The following is a 19,368-nucleotide window of genomic DNA, read 5'->3' on the forward strand; positions in this document are numbered from 1 at the left end:
CCGGATACATCACTAGCACGAATGCTCTTTGGGGCTTAGCCCGGATACATCACTAGCACGAATGCTCTTCGGGACTTAACCCGGATCATCGTCGAGACCTTTAGCTCGGATGAAATCTCCACACAAAGCCAGCAAATTTTAATCCGGACATAATCTCTGTACATAGCCATCGGGTCTTTACCCGGACATAATCTCTTCATATAGTCAGCGGGTCTTTAAACTCGGATTCACATCACTAAGTCTCATACATATTTATTCACATGTTATCATGTTTCACATAGCACAAATCACGTTTATAATTTAATCAATTCATTCACATGTAAGCATATAACATGATTCTTGACTTTAAGTCGTAAATATCATTCAAATCTAACACATGTATGCTTCTTTTACTAAACTTTCAGCTCAATAAGCAATCACACACAAGCATATATCCCCAATCTCTTCCTTTGTTCATTTCTCTATTAACCTTATTATGATAAGGACAATGGGACATCATTCATCTATCATACATGTATATCATGGCATTTTAAATTAAATACCAAATTCAATTACTCAAAACTTACTTATATTATACCCTTCTCAATATTGACATATCATAAGCATGTCTCGGTCCTCTCAATACCATCTCTGCTACATTTCGATCGGGATCGAATTCATTACAATAAATAAACACATTTTCAATTGTCAAAAATCACCACACTATCAAATAATCACATAATGGCATGTATAGCTAGACCCAAACGTATTACGGTAGTCCTAGAATCGACTAAACCGTAGCTCTGATACCAATAAAATTGTAACACCCGTGCCGAGGCCGTTCTTGGAGTCGGACACGAGGGTTCATGAGACAAAATTCATTTCTTGCACAGCCCATTTTAACATTTCCAGACAAGCTGGCTAACTGCATCACTGTTACCTTAAAAATCATATCTCGAGTTCCAGAACTCGAAAACCAGTTCCGTAAGTTTCTCCTGAAACTAGACTCATAAGTCCATCTACACATTTTTTTCTAGAATTTTTGGTTGATCCAATTAGTACAGTTTATTAGTTAAAGTCTCCCCCGTTTCAGGGTTTGACTGTTCTGACCTTCATGCATTGCGACTTGAATATCTCCCTGTACAGGGCTTCAACACTTATGCCGTTTGTTTCTAAAGAAACTAGACTCAAAAAGGAATCTTTACATATAAGGAATGACTTCTAATTATCTCTGGTTAATTTATAGTAAATTTTCAAAGTCGGAACAGGGGATCCAGAAATTGCTCTGGCCCTGTTCCACGAAAACTTAAACACCTCATAAGATACGGCTGATATGATCATTTAGTTACTTCCATATGAAAGTAGACTCATCAAGGTTTGATTACATAATTTATTCACTATTTAATTCCATTCCTACTATTTTTAGTGATTTTTCAAATTTACATCACTGCTGCTGTCAGCATCTGCCTTTAAGGTAGACTTTACCTATTTCATAGTTTCCATGATTCAACTAACCCTTTTAGCATATATAGCACAAAATATGATCATGATTAACCATTCCAATGGCTAATCGTTTCCAAAAATTTCCATACCTCTTAATGAACAACATACAAAACGATTATAATACTATGCTCAAAGTGTATATAAGCCATTTTCACATGGCTATCCAAATATATACAAAACCAAAGGGTACATGACCCACAACAAAATGGGTAGTCCTATACATGCCATTTCAAAGTTCAACCAAAAGTGTACCAAAAGGGCTTTGATAGTGTGGGCGGCTTCGACTTCAATAATCCCGAGTCCGATAGTGACGAACCAAAATCTATAAACAGAGATTCAAAGAACGGAGTAAGCATTTAATGCTTAGTAAGTTTTAAGCAAAACAAAGTGTTCTCAATCACTATCGTTGGTCATTCATTTCAACTATTCGATGAAGTTAATCTAGAGCTTCATCTCGAACTATAATATCATTAAACGCAGCACTTTGCTGTCACATATATACTTTGAATAATAATGACCTAGATGGTCAAATATTTCCAAAGCACATTCTTCATCAATTTTCAACTTTCCATGTTCCTTTCCACTTATTCATAATCACACCCTTATTTTTAAGTATTTCAACATGACAAATACTAAATTACCGTAGGCACATAAAGAAACAAACATATTCCTTATCACATATCGTAAATGTGCAAAACATAATCCTTACCTTGTCTTTGGTACATTTAGCCCAACCCATACTCAAACCATAAGGCTTTTGGGCAGAATATGCTCTAATACATAAGAACATTTCATCACATACTTCATTATACAGGCATACCATTACCAATTAGATCATTCACATATTTGGAGTCATAATATTAATCACATTACCTACCTCTTCGATCTTGATAATTCACCTCGAAATCACTCCACCGATGAGTAAGTAATACGTACCTGAACATCTTAAATACATAACACATATTTGATGGTAACTTATTGCAGATACTCAATATCAAAGTCTTACTTGAATCCTAGCATTTAGCCGTCGGGTCTTTAAAGCTCGGATATAGTACAAGCACAAAGCCTATGGACATTAATCAAGATAATATTCTCGTATAAAGCCTGCGGGGTTTTAACCCGGATATAGTACTGACACAAATGCCCTTCGAGACTTATCACATATATACACATTCACATTCATCACATTGGCCATTCGGCCGTATCACATATATACACATTCACATTCGTCACATTGGCCATTCGGCCTTATCACATATATACACATTCACATTCGTCACATTGGCCATTCGGCCTTATCACATATATACACATTCACATTCATCACATTGGCCATTCGGCCTTATCACATATATACACATTCACATTCGTCACATTGGCCATTCGGCCTTATCACATATATACACATTCACATTCATCACATTGGCCATTCGGCTTTACCACATATACATATCTTATACATCAATTTCAGCAATAGCTTATAAGCAACTCAAATAGTTTCATCAATGTTTACAACAAATTCACATATTCACTACAAACTGTTTTCCTGAGCAATAGTCACTAAATTATTTATAACTGGAGCTACAAAACTCAAAATCAATTGCCGTTAATTTTCCCTGAATATAGACTCATATATCTTCTATCCATAAAATTTTCAAAATTTTATGTTTGGCCAATCAATACCAGATTTTTCTTAAAGTTTCCCCTGTTTCACTGTTTGACTAATCTGACCACTCTTCACTACGAATCAAATTTCTCATTGAAAAAAATTCAAAATGTGTTCTATTTGATTTCATTTGAAACTAGACTCATTAAGGAGTCTAAGAATATAAATTTTATCTTATAAACATTTTTGTACAATTTATAATGATTTTCTAAAAATGGAACAGGGGATTTTCGAGTCATTTCGACACCGTCTCACACAACTTTAATTATCTCTTTATAGGAGATTTCTTTGTTTACACAGTTTCTTTTATAAGAAACTAGACTCATTAAGCTTTGATTACACATTTTATTCAGCCTCTAATTCAACGCCAACAATTTATGGTGATTTTTAAAATCACGTTACTGCTGCTGTCCTAAGCAGATTATTAAAATTTTGTTCTTAAAATTTCCAAGTTCAAACAATTGAGAACTTACGATTTGTGTTTAGAACATATCATGGCCACATCATATCTTACTAATTCAGCTCATCATATCCTATTATGATTGAATTCACTCAACGTTTAATCACTTAAAACTTACCTCGGAAGTGGTTGACGATTAGATGTCCACGGCTATTCAATTACTTTTCTTTCCCTTATCCAACTTTGATCCTTTAAGCTCTTGAGCTAAATCAAACAAAATTTACTTCTCAATCAAACACATTCGTACGGCAACCATATGCATTTCAAAAACCAATTCATTCGTATCATTTGTCCATATATTAGCTTTTAGCATATTTGGTCATTAGAGCGACCTATTTAACTTTTAAGCATTCATTTCAAATTTTTAATTAAACAATGCCGAATGCCATTAACTACTAATGCCACACACTCACATACACAAAATTTTCCATTACAAACACATTCGCCAAATACAACTATGTTACAAATCACAACTAAATTATTGATTAGATCATGTTTGCAAAACCTTTTAATCAAACTCATTATTCATGACATAATAATTACCAAGAGCGAATACGTGATCGCTTAGTAAGCTTAAATTCATGTGAACTTTAATGTTAAAAAATGTCTATGAAATATTTACTCACTATTTTCTATCTTCAACTCAACTTCCTAGCTCCCAATCGGCACACTAAGTTCATCTTAATTTATTTCTCATCTTGTTAAACATAAACCGCAAAGCTAATCCTCATAAACTATTATCATCAATTCACTCATTTCTCTAGGGACAAAGCCGAATGTTCAATAAGCAAATAAGGCACACAAAGCATGACTTCTTCAATTAAACCTACCATTCCCTATTTCAATGATTTTAACAATATCTAACTAATGGCCAAATATAAATACTTTCCCCATACCACGAATTCACCTATTCTAAGCTCAATTTACCAATTAAGTAACAGCACTAATGTTGAGCATTATTTGACAATTTGTCTTAAGTGGCCGACTAAATTCATGTTCCCAATTCATAATTTCAAGTATTTCATTCACAAATTATATAAACTATGCTCAAAACCTCAAATTCCATTTCGGTAAGCTCCAACATGTTAGCCAAAATTCCCCAAAGCACCTAAACCACTACTATGCATATCTAACAAGTTTAAACCTCACTTATCCACCTTTACTCATAAAAGCATAAAACAACCACCATCTCTTACCATCCATATCATGGCCGAATGCCCAATTTACCATAGAATTCAAAATTTCAAAATGGGCTAAGTCAAATACTTAGTTATCAACCACACTTAAAAAAAATTCAAAGGAAATAACATGAGATTTTACCTTAATCTAGCAAAAATCCAAGAGTGACCGAAAGCCTAACTTTCCCCCTCCTATATTCGGCAATTGAAGAACAAAGAAAATGAACTAAGCCTTGTTCTTTTCACCTTTCACTATTCTATTTATTTTATTATAACACTAATAACATATATTATTATAATAATAAAATAATACTAATATATGTATAAAATACATACATTTTCATTGATTATCCCACATGGCCGGCCACTATATATATAAAATGTTAATTTGACATGCAAGTCCTTGGGCTTTAAAGTCACATAATACAAGGTCCTTTCAAAATTTACCTAACACAATTCTCAAAATTTTCACATAAGTCCATTTTCAATTAATTTCACATCAATTGGTAAAAATTAAAGCATTTAAAAATTCACACAGGCATAAACATATATTTTAGATATAAAATATTATATCCAAATATTTCGGTAATTCGGTTTAGCGGTCCCGAAACCACTTCCCGACTAGGGTCAAAATAGGGCTGTCACATAAATACTAGTTGGCACTGGTCCTGGGCACTGCTCAGAAACTGTCCTAACAAAATTGAATCCCAATTTTAAGTTTTATTATGTTTAGGACAAAGTTTAATTATATTTAGTTTTTTAACACTTTTATTATGAATTTATTAGATTTAGATTTGAATTAGGTTTATATTCTAAGTATGATTAGATTTATATTTTAATTAAATTTTAGGTTTTAAAATCTTATTAGGTTTTATTAGATTTTGATTTAGTTTAATTTCATTTTAGGTATGTTTAGATAAGACCTTTAATATTAAGTTAGGAGTCTAATTAAAACTTTTCAAAATAAAAACCCTAAATATCGAGTCTTGTAGTACTATCTTTAGATAGGTGTTGTAGTTGTAACACCCCTTACCCGTGTTCTAAGCCAGAACAAGGTACGAGACATTACCGGAATATAATACATGCAAACATATGAAATCATGACATAGAATTTTTTTTTTTAACATACATTTTCATGTCCTATAATCTAAACGATATTAGTTAACATCAACGGGAACATATAAAATGAACTATTAAATTTTGAAGACCAACATTTTAGGCCAATTTAATTATGACATATAAAAAAAAATAACCAAGTCATCTATCCATGCCATAACTCCAAAATAATGTTTACAAAATACTAAAAAGTATTGATAGTGCGGATGGATCTTCGACGATCTCCGAATTCCGAGCTGGCCTAGTGACACTATAAGACAAGAGAAAGAAAAAAGAGTAAGCGTAAAGCTTAGTAAGTACGTAAGTGATATACAATTTATCAACATATTTCTCAAAATAAAACAATCATAATAGTACATAATCTCATGTTCAAGTCAAGCTGTTTTCTTGAGTCACTGTCACTAAATCATTTATATCTGGAGTTTCAAAACTCCAAATTTAAATCTGTTAATTTTCCAAAAAAACTAGACTCATATAATTTCTTACCATAAAAATTTCAGAATTTTTGGTTTATCCAATTAGTACAGTTTATTCATTAAAGTTTCTCCTGTTTCACTGTCCAATAGTTCCGACCTCTTCTTACTAAAAATTAAATATCTCATAGTACAGAACTCAGATAATGTTCTTGTTTGTTTCTATTAAAATTAGACTAATCAAATATTCTAGGAATATGAATTATAACCCATAATTATTTTTCTACAATTTTTAACAATTTTTCCAAATCAGAACAAGGGATCTTGAATTCATTCTGACACTATCTCACAAAAATTAAAATATCACATAATATAGAACTCTTTTGCTCACCCTGTTTCTTTTATATGAAAATAGACTCATTAATCTTTAATTACATAATTTATTTGAAATTTAATTCAACTTAAAAAAATTTTGGTGAATTTTTAAAGTAACATAATTGTTGCTATCCAACACTATTTTACTACTAAAATTCACTCTTACATAATTTCACTTAATCCATTTTGTCTTATCGAAGTTCACTCAAATATCAAGCATATTGCTCAAAATTTTCTTAAACATATACCTGCACTTATTCATCATATAATCATGTTCACATGTATTTTTACTTAATCGATTTTCCTGTTGAACTCTTCGGAATAATAACTGATACTCAATTGCCCACACATATTTTCACACTTGTAGCCAAAGCTATCTGGTACGCATAGTAGCCTGCACTTAGTACTACACATGCGACCAATTATCCGGTACACGTAGTAGCTTGCACTTAGTACTACACACGTAACCTAACCATCTGATACACGTAATAGCCTGCACTTAGTACTACACACGTGATCGAAGTTATCGGGTACACATAGTAGCCTGCTCTTAGTACTACACATGCGACCAATAATCCGGTACACGTAGTAGCCTGCACTTAGTCATAGGAGAGGAAATCATTGAAAATTCCTCGACAAAGCATCGATAATATCCAGCTAAACCCAAAAAGCTTCTAATCTCGGATATATCCTTTGGCGGTTTCCAATCAACAATCGCCGAAACTTTGCTCGGATCGACCTGAATACCATCACCCGAAACTATATGCCCCAAAAATTTGACTTCATAAAGCCAAAATTCACTTTTACTGAATTTAGCAAACAATTTCTTTTCTCTTAAAATCTGTAATACTGTTCTTATGTGTTCAGCATGCTCAGACTCATCTCGAGAATAAATCAGAATACAATCTATGAACACAACCACAAACCTATCCAAGTATGGCTGAAAGATTCGGTTCATCAAATCCATAAAGATAGCCAGAGCATTAGTTAAACCGAAAGGCATCACAAGAAATTCATAGTGTCCATACCTCGTCCTGAAAACGATTTTTGGCACATCCGACTCTTTAACTCTTAACTGATAGTAACCGGATCTCAAATCGATCTTTGAAAACACTGCCGCCCCTTTCAAATGGTCGAACAAATCATCAATTCTCGATAATGGATACTTGTTCTTTATAGTCACCTTGTTGAGCTGTCGATAGTCAATACAAAGTCTCATAGATACATCTTTTTTCTTTACAAACAACACGGGAGCACCACAGGGAGAGAAACTCGGTCTCACAAAACCCTTATCTGATAACTCTTGCAACTGAGCCTTTAATTCTTTCATTTCATTCAGAGCCATTCTGTACGGAGAAATTGAAATTGGTGTAATTCCAGGAAACAAATCAATGGTAAACTCTACCTCTCTGATTGGAGGCAACCTAGGCAATTCTTCTAGAAATACATTCGAGAATTCACAGACTACCGGCACTGATTCGAGCTTCGACTCAAACATCTTGGTATTAAATACATATGCAAGGTAAGCTTCACACCCCTTTCTTATATATCGCTGAGCAGACATGTGCGAAATCACCATAGGCAATTTATTTGATTCATTTGTTTCAACCCAAAGAATTTCACCATTTTCACATTTCAACTCAAGGGTTTTCTGTCTGCAATTTACTCTAGCATCATGTAATGTCAACCAGTCCATACCCAGAATAACATCAAACTCATCAAATGGTAACAACATCAGATTAGTCGGAAAACAGTGACCTTGAATCATCAAAGGACAATTTTTCCAAACCCTATCTACTAACACATATTTGCCTAAAGGGTTTGACACTTTAATCACAAATTCAGTAAATTCTACAGGCAAGCTCTAACTAGATACTAAATTCGCACAAACATGAGAATGAGTAGATCCAGGATCAATCAATACAATAACAATAGTATCATAAAGAGAAAATGTACCGGTGATCACATCGAGAGATGACGCCTCTTCACGAGCACGTATGGCATAAGCTCTAGAAGGTGCTCTAGCTTCTGGTCTCCCAATTGAATCCTTTGTCACACTTCTACTACTAGTTCCACTTCCAGTATTTCTCGGAAGTCTACCTCTCTTAGCAGCACTAGTCTGTCTGACACTCTGAAATTTTTCTTCTTCAACCCTTTTTGGGAAATTCTTAATATAATGTTCTCGAGAACCACACTTGAAACAAGCCCTGCTAATCACCCAACACTCACCAAAATCTTGCTTACCAAAATCTGACACTCGGGTCTATTAGACCTCACATTACCCACACTTGACATTGAAGTAGTTTCAGCTTTAGAACCCGAATATGATCTCCCATAATCTCGATGCGGATATCCAGCTAAAACAATTAATCGAGGATTTATTTCTTTAGACTTCTTTGACTGGGATTGGAATGACTTACTCATTGGCCTCTTTCTTGCATCTCTGGCTTCACTAACAGCTTTTCTCTTTTCGTTGTTCAGTTCTTCGGCTTTAAAAGCTCGATCGACCAATACTACAAACTCTTTCAACTCTAAGATCCCAACTAACAGCCTGATGTCTTCATTTAACCTATCCTCGAACCTTTTACACATAATAGCTTCGGTAGACACACACTCCTGGGCATACTTGCTGAGTCTAACAAATTCACATTCATATTATGCTATAGACATTTTACCTTGCTTCAACTCGAGGAACTTTTTTCATTTTTGATCAAAGAACCGCTGGCTTATGTATTTCTTTTTAAACTCCTCTTGGAAAAAATCCCATATAACCCTTTCTTTCGGAACCACAGATACCAATGTCTTCCACCAATGATATGTTGAATCTCTCAGTAAAGATATAGCACATTTTAAACATTCTTTGGGAGTGCAAGAGAGCTCATCAAATACCCTGATATAATTCTCAAGCCAAAACTCTGCTTTCTCGGGATCATCATCTATATTAGCCATGAATTCTTCAGCCCCTTTCTTTCGAATTTTATCAACTAGGGGCTTGCTCAATCTTACCATTTCAGCACCTTGAGGAACTACAAGAATCGGTTGGGGAATAGGAGGGGGTGGAGGAGGCTGAACATTCGGATTTGCTCAAACAAATTCTGTATACCAACTACTCATCATACGGAGAAAGGCTTCCCGAGCCCTATCTCCCTGATCATGTGTCTCAGGCCTACTCTCAGCTGGTGCAGTCCCTTGTGCGGGAGCCCGCGCATTACTTTCTACATCATCAGCTATAGCTTGGTCGGGATCCATTTACTATATGAAAACACAATTTAAATTTTCAGGAGTCATCACACTATCACAATATATTTATGGCATGTATAGATAGACTTCCACACATAGTACGTAGATCCGAGAACCACCTAAACCTTGGCTCTGATACCAATAAAAATGTAACACCCCTTACTAGTGTTCTAAGCCGGAACAGGGTACGAGACATTACCAGAACATAATACATGCAACCACATCATAGAGCTCAAAATAATTATAAAATAATTAGTTCTATCTCGGATTTATGGTTTCAAAACCACTATTCCATTTAAGCCCGAAATAAGGCTATCACAACTCTCCCCCCTTTAGGGATTTTCATCCCTGAAAATCTCACCAGTAAAGAGGTTTGGGTATTGTTTCCTCATGGCTTCCTCCGGTTCCCATGTAGCCTCTTCTACTCCATGTCTATGCCACAATACTTTCACTAAGGCTATACTTTTATTTCTCAATTGTTTAACTTCTCAAGCCAAAATCTTTATTGGTTTCTCATCATAAGTCATATCCGGTCGAAGCTCAATCTCTGTCAGAGGAATCATATATGAAGGATCAGAACGGTAATGTCGCAGCATCGACACATGAAAAACATTATGAATCTTTTCCAACTCGGTTGGCAAAGCTTATCGATATGCCACTGGTCCAATTCTTTCAATAACCTCATACGGCCCAATGAAACGCGAACTCAACTTACCTTTTTGGCCAAATCTTAGAATTTTCTTCCACGGAGATACTTTCAGAAACACTTTATCACCCACTTAGAACTCAATATCTTTTCTTTTCAAATCCGCGTATAACTTTTGTCGATCTGAAGAAGCTTTCAAACAATCACGAATTACTTTCACTTTCTCTTCGGTTTCTCTTATCAAATTAACTCTGTGAATCTATTTCTCACTAAGCTCGGTCTAATACAAAGGAGTCCGACACTTGCGACCATACAATGCTTCGTACGGTGCCATCTGTATACTCGATTGAAAACTATTGTTATAGGCAAACTTGACCAAAGGTAGATATTTCTCCCAACTACCCTCAAATTCTAAAACACAACATCGGAGCATATCTTCGAGTACCTGAATTACCCTTTCGGATTGACCGTCAGTTTGTGGATGAAATATTGTACTAAAATTCAATTTTGTACCCAAAGCTTCTTGCAACTTATTCCAAAACCTCAAAGTAAATCTCAGATCTCTATCCGAAATAATAGACATAGGTACTCTGTGTAATCCCACAATTTCAGAAATATATAATTCAGCCAACTTATCAAGTGAGTAATCGGTACATACTGGTATAAAGTGATCCGATTTTGTTAATTTATCAACCACAACCCAGACGGCATTTTTCTTTTTCGGAGTCAGAGGCAAACCTGTCACAAAATCCATCATGATTCTATCTCATTTCCACTCGGGAACCATCACTGGTTGAGCTAAACCTGAAGATACTTGGTGTTCTGCTTTCACTTGCTGACAAATTAAGCATCTCAATACAAACTCTGAAATATCTCTTTTTATACCATTCCACCAATATACTTTTTTCAAGTCGTTGTACATTTTCGTACTACTAGGATGAACTGACAAACAACCACTGTGTGCCTCATGTAAAATCTTCTGAATCAATTTCGATACACATACTCTTTCACGGAACATTAAGCAGTCATCAGGTCTGATTCGAAAATCTGATTTACAACCCGATTCACACTGAGCTCGCTTGGCTTGCAATTCACTATCATTCTTCTGAGCTTCACAAATTTGCTGAAGAAATAATGGCCTAGCCCTCAACTCGGCTAAAATTGAACCATCATCAGACATAGCTCGGTCGGGATCCATTTACTATATGAAAACACAATTTAAATTGTCAGGAGTCATCACACTATCACAATATATTTATGGCATGTATAGATAGACTTTCACACATAGTACGTAGATCCGAGAACTGCCTAAACCTTGACTCTGATACCAATAAAAATGAATACCCCTTACCCATGTTCTAAGGTGGAACAGGGTACGAGACATTATCGGAACATAATACATGCAACCACATCATAGACCTCAAAATAATTACAAAATAATTAGTTCTATCTCGAATTTTTGGTTTCGAAATCACTATTCCGTTTAGGCCCTAAATCGAGCTGTCACAATAGTGGTGCTCTAACTTTCCCTATAAATAACCGTACTCCTGAACCCAAATTTTGGTAATGAGACAAATTCTTAGCTTTTAAGATATTTCCTTAGGATTAGTTCTAAAACATTAGGCAATAGATGGTTAATCGACATATCTCAAAATTGTTTAATGGTGACTCTACTTATTTAAGTCTTCATGTCTAGCTTGCTAGGTCTTGATTCTAGCATATTATGACATGTGGTATCGGTACATCATCAATAGAATGCAAAAATGAGTAGTATCAAGGTCTAGGTATCGATACCTTTGCTTTGTTTTGTCTTTTTTATTTTTTTTACTTCGAACAAGTCTCGAACAACCCCTTCGTTTGCATATGCTTTGTAAGAGAAGTTGAGAAATTTTCCAAAATGCCTTAAATAACCTTAAAATGTCATTATTAAGTGTTAAATATAAACATTAAGGATAGTGAAATTAGGGCTAAAATGTGGCATCCTTTGCTTGGGTCATTGATTAAACTCGAGTAAGGGGGGTTACATTTGTTTTAGTATCAGAGCATAGGTTTAGTCGATTCTAGTTTATAAGCAAGTTTAGCATATCAGAGCATAGGTTTAGTCGATTCTAGTTTATAAGCAAGTTTAGCATTTCATGTTATATAAGAATTGATATGAAGAAATGCAATTTTGATCTTGATAATAATTAAACTCATAATTATATATTAGAGATGTCAATTGATTCAAGACAAACAGTTGATGAGGAAGTAGAAAGTTTTGCCTCAAATTTGAATAGAGAAAGGTTAAATCAATTTATCATACTGTTTGTTTTTTCATCAAATCCAATAGTCGGCTTCAACTCTGCAACAAGTAAGTACAACATTATTTTAAAGATCTTAGAATTATTTTTATGAAATATTATATTTTAATTTGTATTATATTAAGATCCTCAAGTTTTACCTCTTCTTTTGGATAGTTGTATTTATAGAGTTTTAATATGGTTTTATACTATATTATTAGACAATTTAATATTATTTATTAATTTATGTTTATAATAAAATTATTTCTCAAAATACGTTTTTGAGCGAATAACTTGATATCCACAGATGTCGAGTTCTTCATAGTATCTAATCATCAAGATAATATATGTCATGCATGTTAAGTGGTAGTACACAAAAATATATTTAGAGGATCTCAACACTCATGGATTTCAAGTTTAATTTGAGGAGGTCTGGTCGGGGTATTAATTTCCCTAAATCCCAACCATTCCTAATTAATATAGTAAAAGTTGACTCTCATAATTGTCAAATTCTATAAATACCCACCCTTCCCTTCCCTTTCTTCCTACTAAAAACTTTATAATCTTTGCATTTCTCAAACTCACTAATTACACCAAAAAAACTTTGCTTTCATTTACATATTTATCATAAAAAAAATGCTTAGACCACATTACCAACTATGCTCTCAATATTGTGAAAGCTCGATCTCAATTTTTTTTTATTTTAAATTATTGTGGTAAGATTTTCTTTAAATTTCAATATTATGGTTATATTATACATTTAATAGTCGATAGATTGAGCTCTTCGGGTCTGACACAATTTATAATTCTCGAAATCTGATCCTCAAATCGGGGAACCCTTGAAGGATGTTGGTTTGTTAATGGCATCTAGGGCGGAAAGGTTCCGCATCGTTTTGATCTCGGTTACCACCTTGGTGAAAAAATGAAGGCTAGAAACATTTACCTTCTAGTTGCCATGTGGGGAAGCCACCATTATATTTGAAGATTTCTCTTTAATAACTGGTCTTCAAATCGACGAGGAGGCCGTGATTGAACCTAATGACATCGATGTCGAGGATGTATGTTGTCGATTCTTAGATCTCGTGTCATCAGAAAAGGATTGCATGTGGCTAATTCTGGCAGCCAAATCAAGAGCAAACATACATGGGAAATTTGCTTATAAAACAGCCCTCATACGTGCATTATGGCAAGTTTATTGTGAGATTATTTGAAAGTGGATTCTAATTTGATCTGCAATTCTATAATTTCATTGGTCGAAGTAGATCCTTGTATACTCGTTTGAATTTTGATTGCAAAGATTTGGAGTCAATTCCATTATTTTGTTTCGTACAAGAAAACATGGTAGGCGAAACAAAAAGGACAGGGTAGAAAACATATATGTTCTCTTTGAAGGTCAACTAGGAAAACGCACACACAATACAAGAAAAATAAGGATTGAAAGGGAGAGGGTAGAAATGCCATCCATTTCAGGAGTGGACTCTTTACCACGTACCTGTCATGTTGATATTTGTAGAAAGTTCATAAGATCTTCATGGGTCATATATGGTTGTTATCATCATCTATTTTATTTTATTAGTTTGTTGGGACATTTTGATAGTAGTCAGGAGAAATAGATTTACTACGCAAAAATGAACTAATTTACATCCAAATAAGAGTTTTTGCTTCATCCCCTTGACACATCATACAAAAACCAATGAAGGGTAGAAGCATGTTGCTGCTAAAGGAATATTTAGGTGATTGTACTCTCAGGAAGTGGGTTCATTGCAGTGTGGGATTGGCTAGAATGTCAAACATTGTAGATGCATGTTCCTTTCTGAAACATAGATGACGAACCATGTCTAGAATTTGGCCCTTTTCCTCTCAAGAACAAGGGACATTGAAACTCAGCATGTCTTATCAACTGATCGGACGAAGAAATTTAATGATCTAGGTGCAAGAGAAGTGGCTTCTTATGCAATTTATTCTATTGACTATACTTGTATGAAAAGAATGAAACATTGTCACATGTTGAGAGTGTTGCTAAATGCGACAATATCTCCTCCTCCTGATGTATAATAAAGTTTTCCATGATCATGCGTGTATTATGCCTATGAAGCTTAAGCACAAGTGCTCCGATGTTAAAGTTAAGAAATGACAAGTTCAACTTCTATGATTTTGTCCTAGTATAACTAAATTGTTAGTTTATGATTTATCTTGTCTTGTCTGAAACTACTTGAGGATTGTTCACTTGAGGTCATTATGATATTGTTAAATGTTGTCATTTGTCTATTTCTCTCTTTAGCGATTGCATAGGCCTCGTTAGATAATTTATAGCTTAGCACATGAAATATGAAACTTAATTTTGGATCTGTTATATGTTATCATTTGTCTATGATGGATGTTATCATTGCTGCAAAGGTGTTAAGATATATATTACATTGTAAGGGCAAAGGATTTGAGTGAACCGGATGGGCCCCTAGACTCCTAAAGTTGGATGTTCATACAAAACAAAGTGATGGTGGCAACTTGAGTGGTGTCCTTGTTTGGTATCTTAAAGATCATGCTTTCATGTCAGAAGGTTTGCATTATAACTTAATTCCTGAAAAAAGAAGAAGATGCAGAAACTGGTGAAGGAGCTGTACAACTACAAAGAGGAAATGTCCAAAATCTCTTCCACTAGTTTCCGTTCAAAAGAAGAATAAGATGTCTGGCCTACAGATCATTAGGCAGCCAGCAAGAGGATGAGATAATAATGAAATTTTGAAGCAAAACTTAGCGGAGTTGAAATTGAGACTTTGCAATATAAGGCAGAAACAAATGAGCTCAGATTTGATGTACCAATGTGTCTTATACATATGTACATGCATTATCTCAGCGACTCTAGCAAAATGGCAACCCTAGTTTGTTTCAAAGATTTCGACAGGAGATTAGTAGGTAGTAGGAAATCTGTAAACTGTAGTGAGATTAGTTGTCTCTCTCACTCAGGTTTCATTGATTGTTATGTTTTTTTACCAGTTCTGTTTTTCCCCAATTCCTTGGATGATTATGTGACATTGGTGGAGGATTGATGCTACCATACCGCTTGCTCTCTCTTGAATGTGGTTTCATTACTTGGTGAAACTGTGATCAGACCCAAGGTTGTCAAATAGGATCATCAGACAGACCAGACAGACAGGAACACTACGAGGCAAGTGTTCCTGCTTGCCACTTTTTTTTTAATTAATTTTCATGCATTTAGTTTATGGTTTAATGAAAGCTTAGAAAGTAACTTGAATCCTCAACCACTTTTGAATCCTAAATCAAGATTAGTATGGCCTAAAAGCTAGCACTCATATCCTTAAGCAAATAATAAACAATATGTAGAACAGTGGTGCATTAGCTGTCACATTCATTGCTGATCACTTGCCAGTCCTTCCACTCCTCTTCCACCGTCCCACCTCCCTATGTAAGAGTTACTAACATGTGCCCAGATCCTGTTTCTCTTTTTTTCATGCATTAATTTATAGGCATCAATGGGAATTACATGAGTAGATCCAAGTTAAAAAAAAAAAAAACCATGACGAAAGGGTCTAGGATAGATCTATGAATTGCTCAACATCAGAAACAAGTTCTTGAGCTGCAAATATTTTTTACAAACAAACAGCCAGATACCCATCTCCTTGGAGATAAATGGAACACTTGTGACTACACCTCAAATGAAGAAAAAAACAAGAAAGAAAAATTAAAACAAACCCCCCATTAAAACAAGTTTTAAGACCTACAAATTTATCCAAACCTCAGGTCATTTCCAGCCTTCCCTTTTTCTTTTCTTTTTTTTTTAAAAAAAAAATGCTCCTTATCTCTACAAGTTATACCTTTCAAAAAGTGCAACTATACTCCAAAGTCCACATCTCAGAAACTTGACCCTCCTTCACTCAAAAGGTCCTGCAACAAATAACATTGATGAAATTAGATTAAACAAACAAACCTTCATATAGTTAGCTTAATAAAGGGAAAAGAAAAAGAAAAGAGTTGTTTTATTTCTCTCTCTCACCTGTGAAGTCTTGTTAACATGGGTGTCCTCATGAACAAAACCAGATCTTCTAGTATTGTTACCCAATCGCTCCACGGACCCTTCACTCTTGTTAGCTTTTTTGGAACCAATGTGGGTTCTCTTGAGACTTAGAAATCCCTTCCACCTTGTGGAACCCTTGGAAGGGCTGAGTGTCACATTATCATTATCATCATCCTCCACAAGAAGTTCTTCTCTCAAAGTCCTTTGCATATGATTGCTACAAGTATCTTTAAATGGCAAAAGCTTACCCTTATAGAAAAGCTCGTCAGCACTCATCATGGAGTAGTTTGAGACTGAGAATTCAAAGTCTGAGGAGACTGGAGCCTCCCTTGAGCTCCTCTCTTGTCTCGTAATCTGCTGAGTCTCCACAAACTCATTTGAGAAAGAGATTCTTGGGCTCATTGGGGCGCAGTGGTGATGACTTTTGTGCTCGGAGTTATTATACATTTCCAAGCATGCCATGAGCTTTTAAAACATGGAAAAAGGAAGGAAAAGAAACCAAGTAACTCTAATAAATTCTATATGGACACTTACACTATTACAACTTACTAAGTAGATGTTTGTATTTATATCTAAGGAAGTTGGGGGGAGCTTGATGAGTTGATGTTATGTGTTTATCTTTTGAATTCATGCATGTCATGTCTATGATGTGATGCTTTTTGTCATGACATGTTAATTAGCATTCAATGATGACCAATTTGGAAGACAGAAACAGAATCCCTCAAGTATTATTTATATGCTATTTTTTTGTTTTCGTCCGGACATATGAGAAGTTACTAAGAAGCTTTCTTTTCCTCCAAAGTTCTACAGTAATCGATAAAAATAATAAATAGATAAACGCTCCTTTTTTCTTGAACCAATTTCATTATGCCTCATTTTTCTTAAAGACTTGGAAAACTCTCAAATGAAGATTCCGAGCAACAGTCCTTGGTCATTCCACCCCTGTGAATTCTTTCCCAGTGTAAAGTTAGTGGCATAGTTAAAATATTAAATACTCATACGTGATAAAATTTTAATTTTATATATATAAGATACAGAAAAGGTTATCCTCAAAAAAAGTTATTTTCAACTTTTTTATTATTATTTTGATAAGGTTTTGTTTTTCTATTTATTAATTTAGTCCTATAGTTTTATAATTTTTCTTAATTTAAAAATAATTTAATAATATTATTTACAATACTCCTACATATTTTCAATTACTTATGAAAAAATTGTTTTCTTTTCTTGTTTTTAATAAAATTTTACTTTTATGAAATTAACATAAACATTTTACTCTCCATAATCTTAAGTTTCAACAAATAAATTCAATTAATTAATTAAAATTTCATATTATCATATTTGTGAAAATAAAATAAAATAAAATAAAGAACACACAGATTTTATGTGGAAACCCTTTCGGGAAAAAATTACGCAGAGAAGAAGAAAATTCACTATGTCGAATTCGAATGATTACAAGAGGAATAGACTATCTCTATTTATAGGCTTGTAAAGCCATATTCTAGTAAGACTGAAACACCTTATTCTAATCAATATAAAATAGATGGAGTTTAATAAGGTTTAAAAACCTTATTCTAAAATAAAATAAAAGAAGTGTTGTTTTATATAGATTTTACTTTTATTTTATTTTACTACTTTATTTTATTTAAATAAGAATTCGGGTTATTTAATTCTAACAATCTCCACCTTGACACGAATTCTCAATGAACAAGTTCTTCATCGTGAACTATCAACGAACAAGTTCTCCACCTCTTCCATAAAACCCCTTAAGGGTTTAACTTCAACAATGAACACCAATCAAGTCTAAGTAATGCTCAAACTTGGTCATAGGAAGTGACTTAGTCATCATATCTGCAGGATTTTCATGAGTACTAATTTTGCTCACAATAATATCACCACGAGCAATAATATCAGGAACAAAATGATATCGAACATCAATGTGTTTTGTTCTCTCATGAAACATTTGATCCTTTGTAAGGAAGATTACACTCTAACTGTCACAAAATACTGTACTGATTTGAAGGTCTTCATTGAGTTCACTAAAGAGTCCCTTCAACCAAATAGCTTCTTTACAAGCCTCAGTAATCGCCATGTACTCAGCTTCAGTGGTAGACAAAGCGACTATAGTTTGCAAAGTTGCTTTCCAACTGATTGCACAACCTCCGATTGTAAAGACATAACTTGTGAGAGATCTTCTTCTATCAAGGTCTCCAGCAAAATCAGCATCAACATACCCAATTACTCTATCCCTAATTCTTCAAACTGTAAGTAGACATCAGTAGTACCTTGTAAGTATATTAAAATCCACTGAACTACTCTTTAGTGTTCTTTACCGAGATTCGCCATGTATTTGCTAATTGCACTGACTGCATATGATAAATCTGGACGTGAACAAACCATAGCATACATGAGAGATCCCACTGCACTAGAGTATGGAACATGTGACATGTACTCAATCTCATCATCTGATTGTGGAGACAAAG

The 19,368-nt window shown here is 34.3% G+C and overlaps 1 protein-coding gene across 1 annotated transcript; it reads right to left on the bottom strand.

Moving 5' to 3' along the window:
- Positions 1-16,415: 16,415 nt before the first annotated feature.
- On the bottom strand, positions 16,416-17,448 carry LOC108464756 (uncharacterized). Its single transcript, XM_017765028.2, has 2 exons — positions 16,868-17,448; positions 16,416-16,758 (listed from the first exon to the last, which is right to left on the bottom strand). Exons 1-2 carry the CDS (start codon positions 17,348-17,350, stop codon positions 16,726-16,728), a joined length of 516 nt encoding a protein of 171 aa, XP_017620517.1. The 5' UTR covers positions 17,351-17,448; the 3' UTR covers positions 16,416-16,725.
- Positions 17,449-19,368: the final 1,920 nt, after the last annotated feature.

The sequence above is a fragment of the Gossypium arboreum genome, chromosome 12 (genome assembly GCF_025698485.1).
Source record: "Gossypium arboreum isolate Shixiya-1 chromosome 12, ASM2569848v2, whole genome shotgun sequence".
NCBI lineage: Eukaryota > Viridiplantae > Streptophyta > Magnoliopsida > Malvales > Malvaceae > Gossypium > Gossypium arboreum.